Source organism: Suillus subaureus, assembly GCF_016647635.1.
Source record: "Suillus subaureus strain MN1 chromosome Unknown BJ212scaffold_402, whole genome shotgun sequence".
In the NCBI taxonomy this organism is placed as follows: domain Eukaryota; kingdom Fungi; phylum Basidiomycota; class Agaricomycetes; order Boletales; family Suillaceae; genus Suillus; species Suillus subaureus.
In genome coordinates, this window is record NW_024538958.1 from 1 (window position 1) to 16,831 (window position 16,831).

The 16,831-nt window shown below is 48.1% G+C and overlaps 4 protein-coding genes across 4 annotated transcripts; 2 read left to right on the plus strand and 2 right to left on the minus strand.

Annotated features, from left to right (window-relative positions):
* Positions 1–18: 18 nt before the first annotated feature.
* On the minus strand, positions 19–312 carry BJ212DRAFT_1534784 (uncharacterized protein; the record flags this gene model as incomplete). Its single annotated transcript, XM_041341804.1, has 1 exon — positions 19–312. A coding segment is annotated over one exon (294 nt), but the record flags the coding sequence as incomplete, so codon positions are not given.
* Positions 313–1,720: 1,408 nt separating this feature from the next.
* BJ212DRAFT_1306956 (uncharacterized protein) lies at positions 1,721–2,695 on the plus strand (the record flags this gene model as incomplete). Its single annotated transcript, XM_041333835.1, has 4 exons — positions 1,721–1,817; positions 2,168–2,186; positions 2,414–2,486; positions 2,543–2,695. The coding sequence occupies 4 exons, from the start codon at positions 1,721–1,723 to the stop codon at positions 2,693–2,695; spliced, it is 342 nt and encodes a 113-aa protein (XP_041185071.1).
* Positions 2,696–2,860: 165 nt separating this feature from the next.
* Positions 2,861–3,681, plus strand: BJ212DRAFT_1413785 (uncharacterized protein). Its single transcript, XM_041337525.1, has 3 exons — positions 2,861–2,987; positions 3,043–3,144; positions 3,197–3,681. Exons 1-3 carry the CDS (start codon positions 2,957–2,959, stop codon positions 3,484–3,486), a joined length of 423 nt encoding a protein of 140 aa, XP_041185072.1. The 5' UTR covers positions 2,861–2,956; the 3' UTR covers positions 3,487–3,681.
* BJ212DRAFT_1413787 (uncharacterized protein) lies at positions 3,676–4,544 on the minus strand. Its single transcript, XM_041337526.1, has 2 exons — positions 4,327–4,544; positions 3,676–4,259 (listed from the first exon to the last, which is right to left on the minus strand). Exon 2 carries the CDS (start codon positions 4,239–4,241, stop codon positions 3,936–3,938), a length of 306 nt encoding a protein of 101 aa, XP_041185073.1. The 5' UTR covers positions 4,242–4,259; positions 4,327–4,544; the 3' UTR covers positions 3,676–3,935.
* Positions 4,545–16,831: the final 12,287 nt, after the last annotated feature.

Below are 16,831 nucleotides of genomic sequence, written 5' to 3' on the forward strand. Positions count from 1 at the left end.
GTAGGAAAGAGAGACGATCTAGCCTGCAACATCATCGTCAACGGGCCACATAGATCCAACCACACTGCGAAATCCGGAGAACTGCATTACCGCAGCGAGATGAATCGACTCATCGGGAATTGACAGAACGCCCACTTGGTAGTATGACAAGCCGACAGGAATGCAAATTCCGGATTCTGCAGGCGAGTTTGTCGTTGACCATATAAAGGCCTGTCGTGCATGGCGAAAGACTCGAATGGCTGTTTTGAATTCGGCAATGCGTGGCAGGCCAGGTGAAGCCACTGTTTGGCTCAATATATCCAACGTCCCTTGGGCTGTTGTATGCCGTCCGCGAGCGATGTGAAGGATATAATGAGCGCGACATGCTAAGCGACAGCATCTAGCTCAGCAGCGACACACCAAAGGTGATCGCCTGTGGCCAGGTTTAAGGCTGTTGCCTCACGCGAACGAGTGCCGCCAAAGTTGGGGTGTAGGATTTGCAAGTGAGAGATATCATGCTTGTTCGGCTCATATGGCCCTTATGCATGTAAAGTGAGTAGCGTAAACTCGACGATAGGATACCACCAGATGCGTGGCCACAGGGAATGGACTTCCTGAGAAGGATGGGGTCAACAATACTATCCCATAGCTTGCATAGGACGTCAACAAGTTTGTGAAATTCAAGTCGGTGATCAAAAGATCCAGCACAATGTGTGAGCGACTGGAATTCAGAGGACAACTCAATCAGTACAAGACCAAGTGGAACATGGATAGGATCTTGATCATCTTGGGCACTAAGCATAATTAAAGCATTGCAGCTATACTAGCTTGTGTAGGCAATAATGACAGGATCATCTTCTCCTGCCTTCCGAAGGTCGCAGAACAGCGGAGGAAGGAGGAAAACAGGAAAAGTCGGGCAGCATACGGATGCGGGATGTGACATCATCCCATTGCACAGTCAGTTGCCTGCTAGTCTTCAGTAGGCGCATATACCATGTTACAAAAGCGGAAGCTGAGCAGCTCGAACTCTTCTGTTAAGGCTACGCCAGTATCACCTGATGCAAACAGATCACCCAATCGTGTGCGGAAGCGTGACAGCTGGGTCCAACATACTGCATGGTCTTGCTCCACCAGTTCCACAGTAGTTGAATGCACCTTGACAGTGCCAAAGCTGCGCGAAAAAGCGTCCATTGCAAGGGATGAAGTAGCCTCCCTAACCGCATCGAAATGATGAGAGGAAGACAACAAAAGAGCAATGTGCTGACCAATGAACTTCAACATGGTCTCAGACGCGATCAATGTAGCGGTTCACCTGCTCTGCAGAGGTCGCCCATGACTTTGCAGCACGAAGATCGTTACGAGAGATTTGGAATACTTGGGGAAGTTGTGAATAAATTTTGGAGACCTTGAGAGGCCAGGGTCAATCAGGATCACCGGCAGGATACAGTGCGAGTGCAGCTTGATGAGCTCAATCGCCACTTCCAGACACTATTGGTGGACAAACAAAAAAAATGGTTCATGGATGCTGAGAATGATAGAATGAATGCGGTGGGTTTTTAATGTCTATTAGTTGGGTGAAAATGCGCTGTGTGCGTTTTGTGTCGTGAACTACGGGAAGAGATAGAATGGTAGAGTATCGAAGGATTTCTCTGAGAAAGTGTTTCAATGTTTGATCTAGTCATTTAAAAACAACTAACCTACAAGCCTAACCCTGATAGGGCGTCTGACTAGCCCATATGCAATGCACGGTATGGGCCATGGCTCGCATTGGAACCCACCCAGGAAGGAGGAGGTATTACGCAAGGTCCTGGAGTACGAGATAATTCTAAAGGCTGAAGGTAAATAAAATGCACGGATGGGGGGAGAAGCCTGACCAACCTGGGAAGTTTTTGCGAATAAAAGGGAAAGTTAGCCGAGCTGCTTCTTGATGGGCATCACTTTCCGAGAATGAGCAGTTGGACATCCTATGGTATAAGGTACAAGGGGAAGTAAATGAGAGGAGTGCGGGTTGAATTGAAGTAGATTAATGTCGAGGAATCTTTTATGGGGTCAAACCTTGGTAATGGCAGGATACTGTTGCACTCGGATGCGGCAGTTTCGGAAGAGGCTGGGAGTGCTTGCATGAAGGAACGTGACCGGGTCTATTCCAGTTGTGTTCTTAATGCGCTTAACATGAAGTATTGTGTAGCTTGGAGAATGGGTAAAAGGTTGGTGATTTAAAACACGTCCAAGCTCGGAACGAGGAATGGAACGGTAGCGAGCTGTTGAAGATGGCTTGGGCTGATCTCATGATAAGCTATCCTGCCGACAACTTTGTGACTGACGTAGACCTTGAGTGTCTGACCACACTAGAAGCAAGAATGTTCGAAGATTCCGAGGAAGCAGGACCTGCAGGCAACTAGCAGTGGGGTTTGGATGCTGGTCGATATCACAGGCGGTGGAATGTGTATCTCAACATTCCTGATGAGTGGGTTCTGGGAAGAGATTACAGCGAGAGTGAACTTGAAGTAAGGAAAATATTACCTGCCCCGTTCAATAAGTCTCTAACTGGTGTGATTGACAGTGTGACCCCTTATTCAACGATAACTCTGATGCCACATCTGTAGACGAGTTGTCCGACGTCGTAGCTCCTTCGCTGCCTGTTGAAGAAGAAATTGTGCCCGTGAAACGTCGCTGTGCTTCGAAGAGGATCCAGAGAGGGACAAAAAGAAAATAGACATTGGTTGATGTAGCTAGTTAGCATCAGTCAATAACTATTTTCTTGGACTGACAAGCCTTGACGCGGCCACCTTGTGAATAAAGTCAACGAAGGAATGGTCATGAATTTGATGTAGGAGTCGAATGTAGAACATAGGAACGCTGGCATCAATGCCATGCAGGTCACGACCACGGCAGGACTGCGTCAAAATAGCTGCGCGGCCTACGCGTAGGTCAGTTTCAAACTTTCACTGTCGCTATCTACAAGAAAATTTTCAGCATGACTACCGCCACTTGCACTCAAAATCACAGTTCGTAGTATTCATCTATCCAAACTACTACTACATATAGTGACGGCCGCGCTAGCAACCAACTATAGCCCACACGACAGTATCCCCCGATCATTGGGTGACCAAAACTCAATTGAGTGGAACAGCTTACAGGACCGCATGTCAATGGATGCTGCGAGTGAGTACTGATAGAACACGAGTCTTAAATTTGGTGTTGACCACCTTCGAAGGCCACCATAGTAGCCAGGACAACCAGGCGCTGGCCTTGAAAGCGCTGGAATCCAAGGTTGGCGGCTATTTCCACACCTTGATCGAGAAGATGGTCAAGCAGGAGACGAATATCGAAACCTTGATGACGAAGTCGGACAGTCAGGAGGCGAAATTGTCTTACCACCATTCACTTATCGAGGAGCAGGGGAAGGATATGAGAAAAGTCTTTGAGGACCTGGCAAAACGTATTGAAGAGCTTGATACAAGTATCATTACCAAACTTGGGGTAATGATACGAGGTACTAAATAGGATTTGTAAAGTCGTCGGTATATTGTACGTGAAAAAAAACACTGACTTTCACGGCTTTGTATATTTGAACCGCAGTCAGCGTCAGAACCAAAAGATAAGATATGCAAAATTTCAGTGTTTAGAACAGTGAAAGTGACATTTTTCAGCGTTTTCAACACTGAAATCAGATTGATGACAAAGATCGTGATACTGATATTTCTCCTCGAAACACTGAAAACGCCATTTGCGGTACTGACAATCATGAATAGGATTACAGTAGACTAATTTGAGAGCAATACATGACACATGGGCGGTCAAAAAAGATAACTAGCTTGCGTCCAGGATCCATGAAAAGAGTCCAGAGCGAGAGCGTATTGAACAACAGGAGTACAAGGTGTATGGCTGCCGTTCGCAAGACAAGTCAAATCCGGCGAGTGCTGTGAGTCCATGCTTCAAACAGTGATCGAGTGTCAGGGAAATGATGTTGACTCTTGAGCGCATCTGGATTGGTTTGTAGGATCTGCCGGGATGACTCGGATGAGAGCACTGCACAATGTTACGCACTTGCCCTTGTTGAGCGCGGCTGAGCTTGAACCTACAGTGAAGTTGCCGGAGAATGAGTTCTGGGACAAGGTGAGAGATATAAAGAGTAGACAATAGGGAGTAAGTGATGAAGCTCGCACAGACACGAAAACACCACTTGTAGCGAGGAGGACAATCGCCTTCTTGAAGTATATCAGCGTTGTCTCAAGCTCGCACGAAATTAGTGCAAACATGCGAGAATGTCGCCGAAACTGTCGGAATACAAACGAGAGTGAACATTAACGTCGAACAACACAATGGACGTGAAAATTGACTCACCGATTCAGACCAGTGCAAACCGCGGTAGACAAGTAGAGAGATGCGACAATGAGTGGTGACAGGCACAGACGAGCAGGTACAATTTTGAGTAATATATTTCTTGAAGTCGCTCAGACTGTCACGTAAAGTTGCAAAAGTCCCGTCACCTTCAAGTTACTGGCTCCTTGTTTAGGTGCGTTTTGAGCTCGTGATCTTCTTACTTAGATATGCAAGCCACTGGGAAAATTTTGAGAATGTAGGTACTTAAATTCGCCTCTTACCGTGACAGCGGAATCTATCGCTATTTCCCAGGTGGGAGCTCAAGCTGAGCGCGGACAACCCGAGATTCCCCTGCAGGCTAGATATCCCCAACTTGCACTGCAAATTAATTGAAGTCTACTGCAATTGCCAATGAGTGCTCAGTTCGACCAGTCACGCCTTATCTGGACACCTGCTTACCCGTCTCATGTCGTCTGCGAGAAGCTAAGGCGTGAAATTAACCTCAAGCACAACCTGAAGCTCAGTGCGTTGATGTATGTCTCTCATAGAACGAGAGCCTGACTGGACTTCGTGCTGTAGAGGACTACCATGACCTGCATGCATACTCGGTGTCTAATTACACCTTCTGGCTTGACCTCTGGCAGTTTATGGGTATTTTATCTTCTGTCCCCCCAGATCCCACAAAGGTGTGTCAACTCATGTCAGCGTTCTTTCTTTGTGATGTCGAACGTCACTATAGATAGTCCAAAAGGGCAAATACGAAGAAGTACCCGAATGGTTTCCCGGAGCACGCCTCAACTACGCGGAAAACCTTCTCTACCGAGATGACGATGGTATCGCATGCACAGCAGGCAATGAACTCGGAGTTGTGACACATTATACCTTCCACCAGCTAAGAGAGATGGTGCGCAAAATGGCAGCCGCAATGCGCGCGAATGGATTGAAGGTTGGAGATAGGGTTGCGGGTGAGCGAAGGAAGTGCCTGTAGAATTTGCCACAGATTGTTAACCCTGAATGGTCGCAGCTATCATCACCAACTCCATCACCGCTGTGGTAGTTGCTCTTGCGGCTTCCAGTGTAGGGGCAATATTCTCCAGTACCGCAACTGACATGGGTACCCAGGTCAGCCTTATAGTATCTCTCATAGACTCGCAAGACGTTCCACCTTTACTAGGGCATACTTGATAGGTACAGGCAGATCAAACCAAAGCTCATTTTCACAGAAACGGAGATTGTATACGCGGGGAAGACAGTCAGCCTAGTGCAGAAGGCTTCGGAAGTGGAGCAGGATCTCCGCGCATATGGCGTACAGCGCATCATTACATTGCCAAGTGTAAAGACCGGAAACACCGTCCCAGAGTCTTTAAATATACCCAACAGGTTTGTCCATGACTCTCATCAATTAACGCGTGTTCCTACTTGGCCTTTGTTTAGTGTTACATTGGATTCTTTCCTTACATCAGATGATGGTCGACCACTGGAATTTGAGCAGTTACCTTTCAGTCACCCGTTGTACATCCTATACTCCTCGGGGACAAGCGGTCCGCCGAAATGCATAGTCCACTGCGGTGGAGTACGCCTCCCACTCACGTGCCATATTCTGCTATTTATCTCCTTCTGCAGGGCGCCCTCGTGAACAGCAAGAAGGACTGCATGGTTGGCTTCGGCATCCTCCCGACTGATGTCTATTTCCAATACACTACGGTAAGCAATTCCATATACATATGCTGTGCATGAAGTGATCAGCTCATACCCATACAAGACGGGCTGGATGATGTGGCCATTCATGCTCTCTGGTCTTGCATGTGGTGCACGCATTGTCCTCTACGATGGGTCACCATTCCATCCTGACCTCAGGGGTTATCTCAGGTTCATTAATGACCAAGGGTGCGAAGACAGTAACGAGCGTAGATCATCAGTAACCAAACTTTTTCTCTTCTAGTGTCACGGTATTCGGCACAAGTCCACGCTTCCTGACAGAAGTCCAGATGAGGGATATCAAGCCGCGTATGATCGGATCATAGCCTTGAGAGTTGATGCTAATTACTTTTGTAGTTGAAATTGCATCCTTTGAAGCTCTTCGTGAGATGACCGTCACAGGAGCTGTAATAACCGCACCTTTGATGGAGTGGACGCACGAGGCGTTTGGTAGGAAGCTGCATATAGGTTCGTCTTCTGGAGGGACAGACGTGTTCTGTGCATGTGAGTTTCCGTTGTGTCGCCTCTTGCTATATACCTAAACTAACACTCCTCAGTTGTCTCTTGCGTGTCGAGTTTCCCACTACATGCTGGAGGTTGTGTCCGAAGTGCTATTCTCTTAACTTGGACTAACTGTGCGTTCCACACAGAACTTCAAGGCAAGTCTCTCGGCATGGCTGTTGAATTATTCGATCCCGCGGGCAAGAACATTGAGAACACAGGTCAACCTGGTGAGCTCGTCATCACCCGTCCGCATCCCTCGATACCTGTTTGTTTCTGGGGCGATGAGTCTGGCAAAAAGTTTCGCCAGGCATATTACGACACGTACCCAGGTAAGCTCTCCTTATTTCGTCCAGATATTGACGTGCATGTTTACGTTGATGCGGGGCACAGGAGTCTGGCGTCAAGGCGATTTTGTAGTCAAGAATTCAAAGACGACAGGGTTCATCTTTTTAGGGCGGAGGTACTGGCTATTTTTATGCCTTGTCATATGCAAGTTGATCTAATCATTTCCACAGCGATGGTGTACTCAACCCCTCTGGTGTCCGTTTTGGCTCAGCGGAGATCTACACTGTCCTAGAGTCTTTCTCCAACGAGCTCGATGACTCGTTGTGTGTGGGCCAGCGAAGGACACAAGACCCTGATGAGCGTGTGCTGCTCTTTCTGAAGATGCGCTCAGGGCACAAGCTTACACCTGCCCTCATTGACCGCATTAAAAGCGCGATCAGGACTAGTCTTAGCCCGAGACACGTCCCAGCCTACGTGTTCGATACCACAGATATCCCGGTACGTAAGCTGCTTACTCGGTGAACATAACGATCCTGATGCCTGTGCAGTATACTGTAAACGGCAAGAAAATTGAGATTGCGGTGAAGCAGATTGTTTCGGGGTCCGATCTAAAGCCGAGTGGGACTGTGGCAAACCCTGAGTCACTTAAGTTGTACTATAAGTACAGGGACATCGAAAGTTTGGTGGGCGTGAAGACGATGGCGAAGCTCTAATGTGTAGACATTGAAATCAGAAGGTTGGGTCTTCCCACTATATAATAACTTGTGAGCACAGTCATTTGGCGTGAGCTACCTTTCTGATGAATCTAAGATGCGTGAGATTTCTGCAACCCACTCATGATCGTTTGGTTTTGAGTGTCAGTGCATAAGTCCGCCATCACGGGATAGGCGCCCGTGTCAATAACCTTCAAGAGCCAGGGGTATCGTACGTCGGAATTAATGCTGAGGAAAATTCATCTGCAATGCGGAGACAGCATGGGCGGGCAAATTCACGTGTACTCCGTTATGCAGTGAACCATTTCGTGAGCCTTCCATTGCTGGTGATTTATGATTCGCTTCTTCCCGTTCTTTCGCCGTGACCCTGTCGCGCAATCAACTTCTCCGTGTCCCTACTGAAACATCTTGAACACTAGTCCATATCCAAGTCCAAGCTAACTCGGATACGCGGCAGTAGTTGTCCGGTTTGCGCGATTGAAGCACGCATGTCAGCGACTTAGATCAAGCCTGCCAATGGGGCACTATGTACCAGTAAGTACGTAGTACTGTGGGACAATGCCGCACTGATAATGGCTACCTGATCCGCAAAGCGGTATCTCGCTAGCGCTAATATCGACTATACCATGGAACCACTTCACGACATCCTTATCTGGCATACTCTGGAATTCTATCCTGATCATAGCGTCGTGTATACAGTCACTTCAGCGTTACAACTATCAGCCTAATGCTGTTCGCGCCCCTGAACTTGTGGTCCCGGACTGTATCTTAGGGGTTATCGTCGACGACTCTGAGTCATTAGGAAACCCAGAGGTGACAGTAAATGGGTACGTCAATGTAGCAGGCTGTGGTCCCCTTTTGTGAAGGTTCCTAAATTTGTCCTATGGCAAGTTTTTTGCTAGTTGACTAGGTAATAGTCAGGGGCAATGGCACCGGTTCGATTGGTCCGATGAAAGCACATGCCCTCGATGAAATCCACCTAATGTCTACCCTCCATTCCACTCGGAACAGTTCCTTACTCCCCTGTGGGGTCACTCTCCATCTCCGTTTTAAATAGCACGGTGCCTTGATAACAACAACGAAAATATAACTTCGCCTTTGGGTTGTTTTCTCATCATTCCGGTACATCAATTGAACCGTCACTGCTCTTTAGAAAATTGGCCTTCTCCTTTAGCTGTATCTTCTGTATGTCGCTGACCTCAGTGACCTGGACGACGCCGCATATATTTGCTAGCGAGTTTATGCCCCCCGAAGCCTAATATGGTACACTGCATGAGACCGGCATGATGTTTCCACTGTTTATCGTTAAGGGGTCGTACAGTGCCACGGACCACGGTGCAAGTTGGAATTGACGATGGGATTGCACAGCCACGTGCAAATCTATTGCTTTCAAAGTTAACGTTCAAGCCCTATGATAACTACTAGTTAGGGCCGCAACACAACACAGGCGTCATACATGCGAGCCAGATTCCAGCCAGATCCCAGAGTACAGTTACATGTTGTACTTTCTCCAGGACAGGCCATTTGCGCCACACTCACAGGTGTCGGTGATATATCATTAACAGAAAAGAATCATCGGATGGATCTCGTTTCATCCGCCACACCACAACTAATCCTGCACCAAGGCTACACATCTCATCCAGATTCGCCAGCTTAGCTCGTGACAATGGTCTTGTCATGTATATCAACCAAGGCAGCACGTTCCCGGCGAACTCACGGGTTTTCAATAATTGAGCTGAGCACATCGCACCCGAATACGCCACCACGGTGATAGAAGCTTCTGAAGGCAAGAATACAGATATCACTAAAGATTCTGGGGCACTGCATACGTCATAATCTGCTACGTCGGAATTAGGAGGAGTCATTTGCAATGAGCAGATCAGGATGGGACGAGCTACTCGGTCAAGCAAGTGAACGCTTCGGTGAGTCTGCTATCACTGGCCATGCATGTTTTTGATTCGCTGTAGATGTTATCTTTTATCTTCTCCCGTCTGATCGTGCCCGTCCATGACGTTAGGAGCGACTTCTGCGGTGCGACGCCAATGATTTTCTCTCAACTTCCAATATCATACCGGAAGATTGCTCGGGTCACACAATGTATCATGTGGATCGCAACGATTCGGCACTTCAAAGTTCAGTACGTACACAGGAGCATCGAACTTGAATGCGCTACATATGATCACCCGGCGGATCGTGCAAGCCCCGGTTATTCATGGAACTTGAAGCCTATCTAGTTGATACTCGCTTTGCGACGTACTTGCGGTCCACCCGCCGGCATATCCTGATTCGACATATGTTAGATGACCTCGCTTAGGCGTTGCTACCAGGCTCCACCATCACATGTCGATATCCCGGACTTGCGGCGGAAGTATGCGGCAAGTTGTTATCATTTTGTCTCGAAGGCTTCTAAAGGCTCCTGGATTTTTCGTAGCTATGTGGGCAAACACTTAGTTGGCTAGGTCACAGCAACTTTCCAAGAGATGGTCTGATGCAAGCCACGCGTTTGACGAAATGCACTTAATTTCTGACACACCACTACACCCGCGGCTCCTGCAAGCATCGCCTCCACGGACAAGCTCGAGAACTCTGTTGTCAACAGCAGAATGACCCTGATGTTGACACCGAAGAGAGTGTATTTTTTTCGGTTCTGATGTCCATTTCTTTCTTGTTCTCACCCTTTGACATATGTAGGATGACTCGATGATCTCGACGAAGCCAGTTCTCTGAAGTCTTGCGTCTTTGCTATCAAAATTACGTCTCCTGCGCCTGATGGACCTCGACTACCTGAGAAATGCACCTGTCGCAGGCAGCAGAACCCCCAATGGGGCAAATGATAAATCAACGTCGTCATCCTCTGCACGAGGCAGTGTAATTGCATCCACTAGGGTACGAACCGAGCGTGGTGCTGTGTATGCCGACTACCCTCGACACTGCACTGCAAACGCGATGCGATAATTCCTACCTCGCTGTGGGATCCAGTCTGACCGTAACGTTATTCGAATCTGTCAAGTGAAAACGTCGAAGGCTCTCCTTGGTTGACATGATAACCTTGCAGCAAATCGCGTCGCTGTATTTTATTATCGACAAACAAAGTTCCAACGTACAGGCATGCATCTATCGGTTGTCATACGAATTATTTGGGCGTTTCGTAACTTCCGTCGGTAACATCGGATGCCCGTGCAAGACTGGCGGTCGTGTGTATGTACGGGCCGCCTGTCCATGGAAAGTATGTGGAGACATTGTCAATACGTACAAAGAGTGTCATGCACTTCAATGAAGTCATTTTTGCCCACGTTGCCCGTTCATACCAGGTTATCATCACATGCTTCTGACTGTCTTTGGTGGCCAGATATCTATCATCCGTTGCCAGTGGAGCTTCATAATATCGAGTTGCTTTTCAAAGTCGTTCATCCCCGAACTAGTGTTTCTCACGTCTGAGTCAGACTGGTCATCCGGTACGCTGATTAGCGCTCGAGGCATGTTTACGGTATCGATTCTGACGCCATGTCCGCACAATTCGAACTAACGCCGTGCCATGGCCAGTGGCACGAGGTGCATAAGCAAGTCAGACGTCAAGTCATTAACACTCTAGTCGGGAGACCTTCTAAATGCTGCCTCGTTGCAACCCCAATTTGCATTATCCAACCTTTGAGTTAAAAACTTTTTCGGTTCTTTGTGATTGCCGTGAAGCCACCTCAATTGCGTCACTTTGACCAAAGTAGCCTGAGGCACGCAGCTGGAGAACAAACTTGAGCTTCGTGCGTACCCAAGTATAGATTTTCTAGAAGAACTCCGTGATACTCCAAGCGCTGATGAAGATCCGATTGTCAAAGATTCCCATGCTAGAAGAGTCTGGGCTTTGGAGCTGCTAGTACTCCGACGCCCTGACTAGAAAGAAGAAACTCAATCAACTGATTGCCAATCGAGCGTTGAATGATCCCCCAGTATATATGTACATGTAAACTAGAGCAGTTACTAAGTACTGTCTGGCCTCTACGTACACACGAACATGGCAGATGCAAGAAAAACTTGTTATGTAAAAAAATCCATCAAAGTCTATGTTTGTGGCCAATCCTGTTGATGTTGATGGAATCTATTATGCAGAAGAAAGCAAGAAGCAAAGTGAGCTATAATAATCCACCACGAGAAATAAACGAGGGACAACAGTTGGAGTTTTATGGCATGCGATAGCGATTGAATATCCATCCACCTGGGGTTATCCGATGTGGTATGTACATATGCATAAGTTTTGGATCATACGATCGCCGGGAAGCATGCTGGTCATACCGGTCGTTAGGTCATTTTGAGAAGTGATGGGAAAAGTTCAATTGAAAAGTATTGTCCCTCAGTGTCCCTTCTTCTTCTTCGAGCTGTCAATGACCGCACCGGCATCGGAAATCAACTTCTGGAGTTCGCCGGACTCGTTGAGCTCGCGGATAGCTTCCATCGAGCCAACGGGTTTGCCCCCAATAAGCATAAGAGGAAGATCGGTTGAAGACGTGAGTCGGTGTAACAAAGGAATCAAAACTTCTGCATCCTCTAAGACGTGGGAAATCGTGAGCAACTAGTAAATCAAAGTCGGGGAACTCGTTTACCTCGTTGATCGACTTCAAAAGCCACAGGAGGTGGCCGTAAGTCCATAGTTGAAACGATACGTCTTACTTCCCTAGAATGTGCATGATGAACCTGGGACGAGCAGGAAGCGTCAGCATAAGACTAGAACAAAGGAAGTCGAAGAAGCGACTGACTTTGGTAAACATCATAACGGGATAGCGAGACCACACATCTTGCACGATCTGGTTTACTTCATCTGCTGCACGCGGACTACGAGTGTCGAAGTCAAGCACGAGTTGGGGGTCAATGGGTTTGCTTGGGTCTATTGAGCGTGGTATCATGTTCTGTGGGAGTGCTGCTACGAAAGCAGCTACTGCTGCTAGCTCCTGCGATTCGTCCAACCGGACTTGGGGACGATTGGTATTGCTGACTACATTCTTTCTTTGACTATTTGAAGGTAGACGGAAGAGTCTAGACGATGGTAGGGGATCATCTTTGTCTTGTGAAAATGATCCATGTGCACTTGCATGACCGAGGGCGTCGGTCCGAAGTGCTATTGGAGTAAGCTCTAGTGAAGGCCTTGCTACAAAAAAGATATAGAATGATACAACGATAAGGCCAATGAGAGCCAGCGACGTGGCTCTCTGGTTCAGTGGTTTTCGTTGGTGCTGCAGTGAGTGCAGAAGGGAGGTGACGGTGAGTGTTGACATGGTGACCGACGACGTGGGTCAGGGAAAGGTAAAAGAGAGTGGAAGAACTAGAAGTTCCTAGATAAACGAACGGCAAGAATGAAAGTTTTAATTCGAAAGCGAGGCCGAGAGTGGATCAGTGCAACCCGAAACAATGAAAAGTGAAAGGAACGTGTTCACATAAACCCCCATTAAATTGATCTAGAATCTCCTCGGCTCGACCCTTTTTGGTCACACGGAAATTCCGTTGATCCCTTATTTGGTAACCCACTCCGTAAAACGCCCGATTTTCACAATATAGCTTATCGGGCCTGCCATGGCGCAAACAACAAATTCACGACGGTCAGCATGGACCTCCGAATAAATGTGGGAATATCATGATGATGCCATTACCTCGCCGCTGAGCGTAGCCCAGGGCTTGACAAGATACGCCGCTGTCCCAGTGATCAGCCATATTACAGATCCCCATAAGATGCTTATCGTATGTGCCTTATATTCGTCGTTGGGCGTGGACCTGGATTATCGCCGCATCAAAGTAACTTCTTACCCAAACGTGTCACAGGCTGCCGTCAGGACTCAGCGCTCGGGCACAGGAGGCGGGTTAATCATACTACTTATTCCCTATGCAGTTCTCTGAATGGTGCATGAAAACCTTGAACGCCCTTGTTATCTTATCGATACAGCACCTGTCGAAAATCTGTCTAGCCCGCATAATTTATCACGCTGACCATATGGTCTCTCTCTCCGATCAGTGGTTCAAACGGGCTACGCCGTGAGCGGTGGCATGTTTAATGTTTTGGCACAAAGGTCATTGGAAGCCGACTGCCACAGGCGCCCGCACTGCCAGCTATTTTCGCTCAGGGACATGTCCCTGTCTTCCTTGTATGCCTTCCCTGCTGGCTGGCAACCAATTCAATGCTCTTGGACACACATGTAATTGTATAACCGGGATATCGTATGGTCACATAAACATAAAACCCAGAAATAGATCAACCGCAAACTCCTACTTGGATGAACAAGACAACATAATAGCAGTACACATAAATATGTAACAATACAGAATTCAATTCCATTCAAGCAGTTACCGAGTGTGCACCATTTCATCACACGATGACGTGAACATCGCCAACTTTACTGCGTCTCTTGTTCCTTCACGGTATCCTCCCTTACCGTCATCCCAGCATTCTCAAACATCTTCTTCAGCTTGCCTTGTGCACGCAACGTGTGCAGGTCGTCATTTCCGCCGAGTCCTTGCCCATTCAGGATGATATTAGGGAACGTGGAATGCTCAGTGAGACGAGTAAGGATGAGCTTTATGAAGTCCCAATCATCTGTAAAAGATCAGCATATGCATCATGGAGGTAAGCACAGCCACGACATACCTCGAAGATCAACTTCGATAATTTTAGGTGGGGGAGAAAGATTATACGATTCCAACAGCTTCTTAGCTTTCGTTGAAAATCTACATAGAACCGGAAACGTAGTACATGAGGCCACCACATGAATCACAAATTGCAAAAGAAGAGAACGCACGGGCAATATGACTGATGCAGACACAGCATCAGAACACAGGATCCGGTGAATCGAAGCGCACGACATACCTTCGAGAATACGATTAGGGGATACTCCTCTCTCAGCCTTCTCATATGAGATTTCCAATTCGGTTGGTCACCACCAAGATACACAGTTAGATCGATCGGCGCAGCGGGGTTTACTGAATGTGACAGCATGCGATCGTCATCGCTCGTCACAAAATGCAGCAAGCCATATATCTCCTCCACTGGTGGGCCCTTCACTAGTGAAGCGATATTGGCACGTGAAAGCGACGAAGATATTCCCGAGAGATTGAGAGGAGGTAGGGACCATGGTGTGCTAAAGAACAGGTAGAAAATGAATAGAAGTGCCGGAATGAGGAGAATGCGGCGACGACGGTAGAATGAGCATGTAGGGCGACGTGGGATTGAGTCGTTTGCCATTTTGTCGTTTGAGGAGACGTAGATCCTGTTGCAACGACTTGGTAATACAGTGAATTCAAGTGTGAACCCGGTGGTTCCAATGCGATGAATCACTTGGCGAGCTGGCACACTCGCAGGGCTAGTAATGAATTTGAAAGAGTGCGGGTTCTCGGGCAGTTATGGACAAGATCGACCGAGACCAGATTGAAATACAATGAACGCGGAGACCAGTGTTCAGACTATATACTTATCCGTGGAGAACAGCGCATGAACGGGCTTATGACGGGAAAAATTGACGTGGGTCTGTTCAGTGCTGTGCACGTTATGGACGCCTCCGAGGAATGGCCCGGCTTGTGAGAACCTAATGTTCGGTGCCGCCTGCGGCAGTACCTACCTCCTTTTAGCCGACCACCTTGACGCCTGCCTCAAAATTATCACAAGGTAATTTTATAAGGCTTGTACCAAGCTGGCCACGGCCTCAGGCCTCAGGCTGTACATATAGGAATAACTCAAGCTGATCGATCGTGCCGACGTGTGCTCAAGTCGGACGTTGCCTAAAAAGGCAATTCCCCGCCTCAAAGGATGGGGAGCGGACCTCAAAGAGCGTCGAAGCTGGCGTCGACATCGACCGTGATACATTGATACGTGTCACGCAGAACAGGTACACAGTGTCTCGCGATACGGGCTCTTCTAATCATATCATGCCGGGTATAATTTTCTGCAACGAGACCGCTTCAAGAATCTGGTGAGTCTTAGTACACGTACACTCCGACATGTGTCTGTGTCATGGCGTTTCACCGAGCTCGAGGCCATTCGCTTACATAGTGTTGCCAGTGCCGGCGCATGAGGCCGCCATCCGAATCGCTGCTTGGCCACGCCGAATCCCGAGCCCTTCCACGTGACTATCATGGACTCAGAACAGAACAGTGCCGCATCGGTACATCGTGTCTCTTGATCGTGTTTGATCTCATCCAGCAGATCATCATAGATAAGATGGAAAGAAAAATAGATTATGTGGTCTTTGATATGGATGGTACGTGGATCTAACTTCCTTGGGTACTTGGGGCCAAACGCGTCTTTGACAGGTCTGCTCATTGACACGGAGAGGGTATATACCGAAGTCACCAGTATGCCCCATGTCACTGCGCTTCTTTATGCAGCTTACACAGACTCCAAGATGATATCCTCGGTCGCTACGGCAAGACCATGACATGGGACATCAAGGCGCAACTCATGGGCAAACGTACGCTCTCCGATCTCTCTAAACTCATTCAACGCAAACCATATCGCAGTACGAGTTGAATCTGCGACGCACCTGCTCTCTTTGTTTCCCGGAATCGATATCACAATCGACCAGTACCTCGTGGAGTCCCAAGAGAAGCAAGATGCGAAGTGGCCAACCGTGCAGCTCCTCCCGGGAGTACAGAGGTTAATCCAGCACCTGGTGAAACATAACGTGCCAATCGTAGTCGCCACTGCTTCCTCACGACGGAACTTTGAACGCAAATCTGAGAATCTCAAAGAATTCTTTGACTACTTTCAAGGCAACATCGTCTGCGCTGATGATGTAGCAGGCAGGACTACGGGGAAGCCTAACCCGTATATTTTCCTGCATGCCGCAGGTGTCCTGGGCAAGGCAGTTGGCACTACGGAGCAGTGCACCGAGGCTGAGGCTGTGGAAAGGAGCAGAGGGCTTGTTTTTGAAGACGCCGTTTACGGTGTCCAGGCGGGTAAAAGAGCCGGAATGTCAGGTAGGCTGTTGTTTCAGAGTCGTAATTTAGAGCCTCACGTTCTCTTCAGTCGTTTGGGTACCTGACGAACGCCTTCTGGACGTTGCTAGTGCCAGTCCATACGTCTCAGATGAGACGCTCACGTCCATCGAGCATTTCAAGCCGGAAGTGGGGCCTCCCATCTTACGACGCCGAATGACATGACCGATTGTTAGCTTTTCGGTGTGAGCCGTTACAGTAGGGATTATATCCCAAGGTACGAGGACGTCATTTCCATTTCAACTTGATTTACAAATGGATACTGAGCACTATAGAGTTCGTAAAAGGCGCTACCGTACACAAAGACTGCTCTTTGTCTTCGTCGGTGCATTGGACAAAATAGTCCAAAACCCCCGATG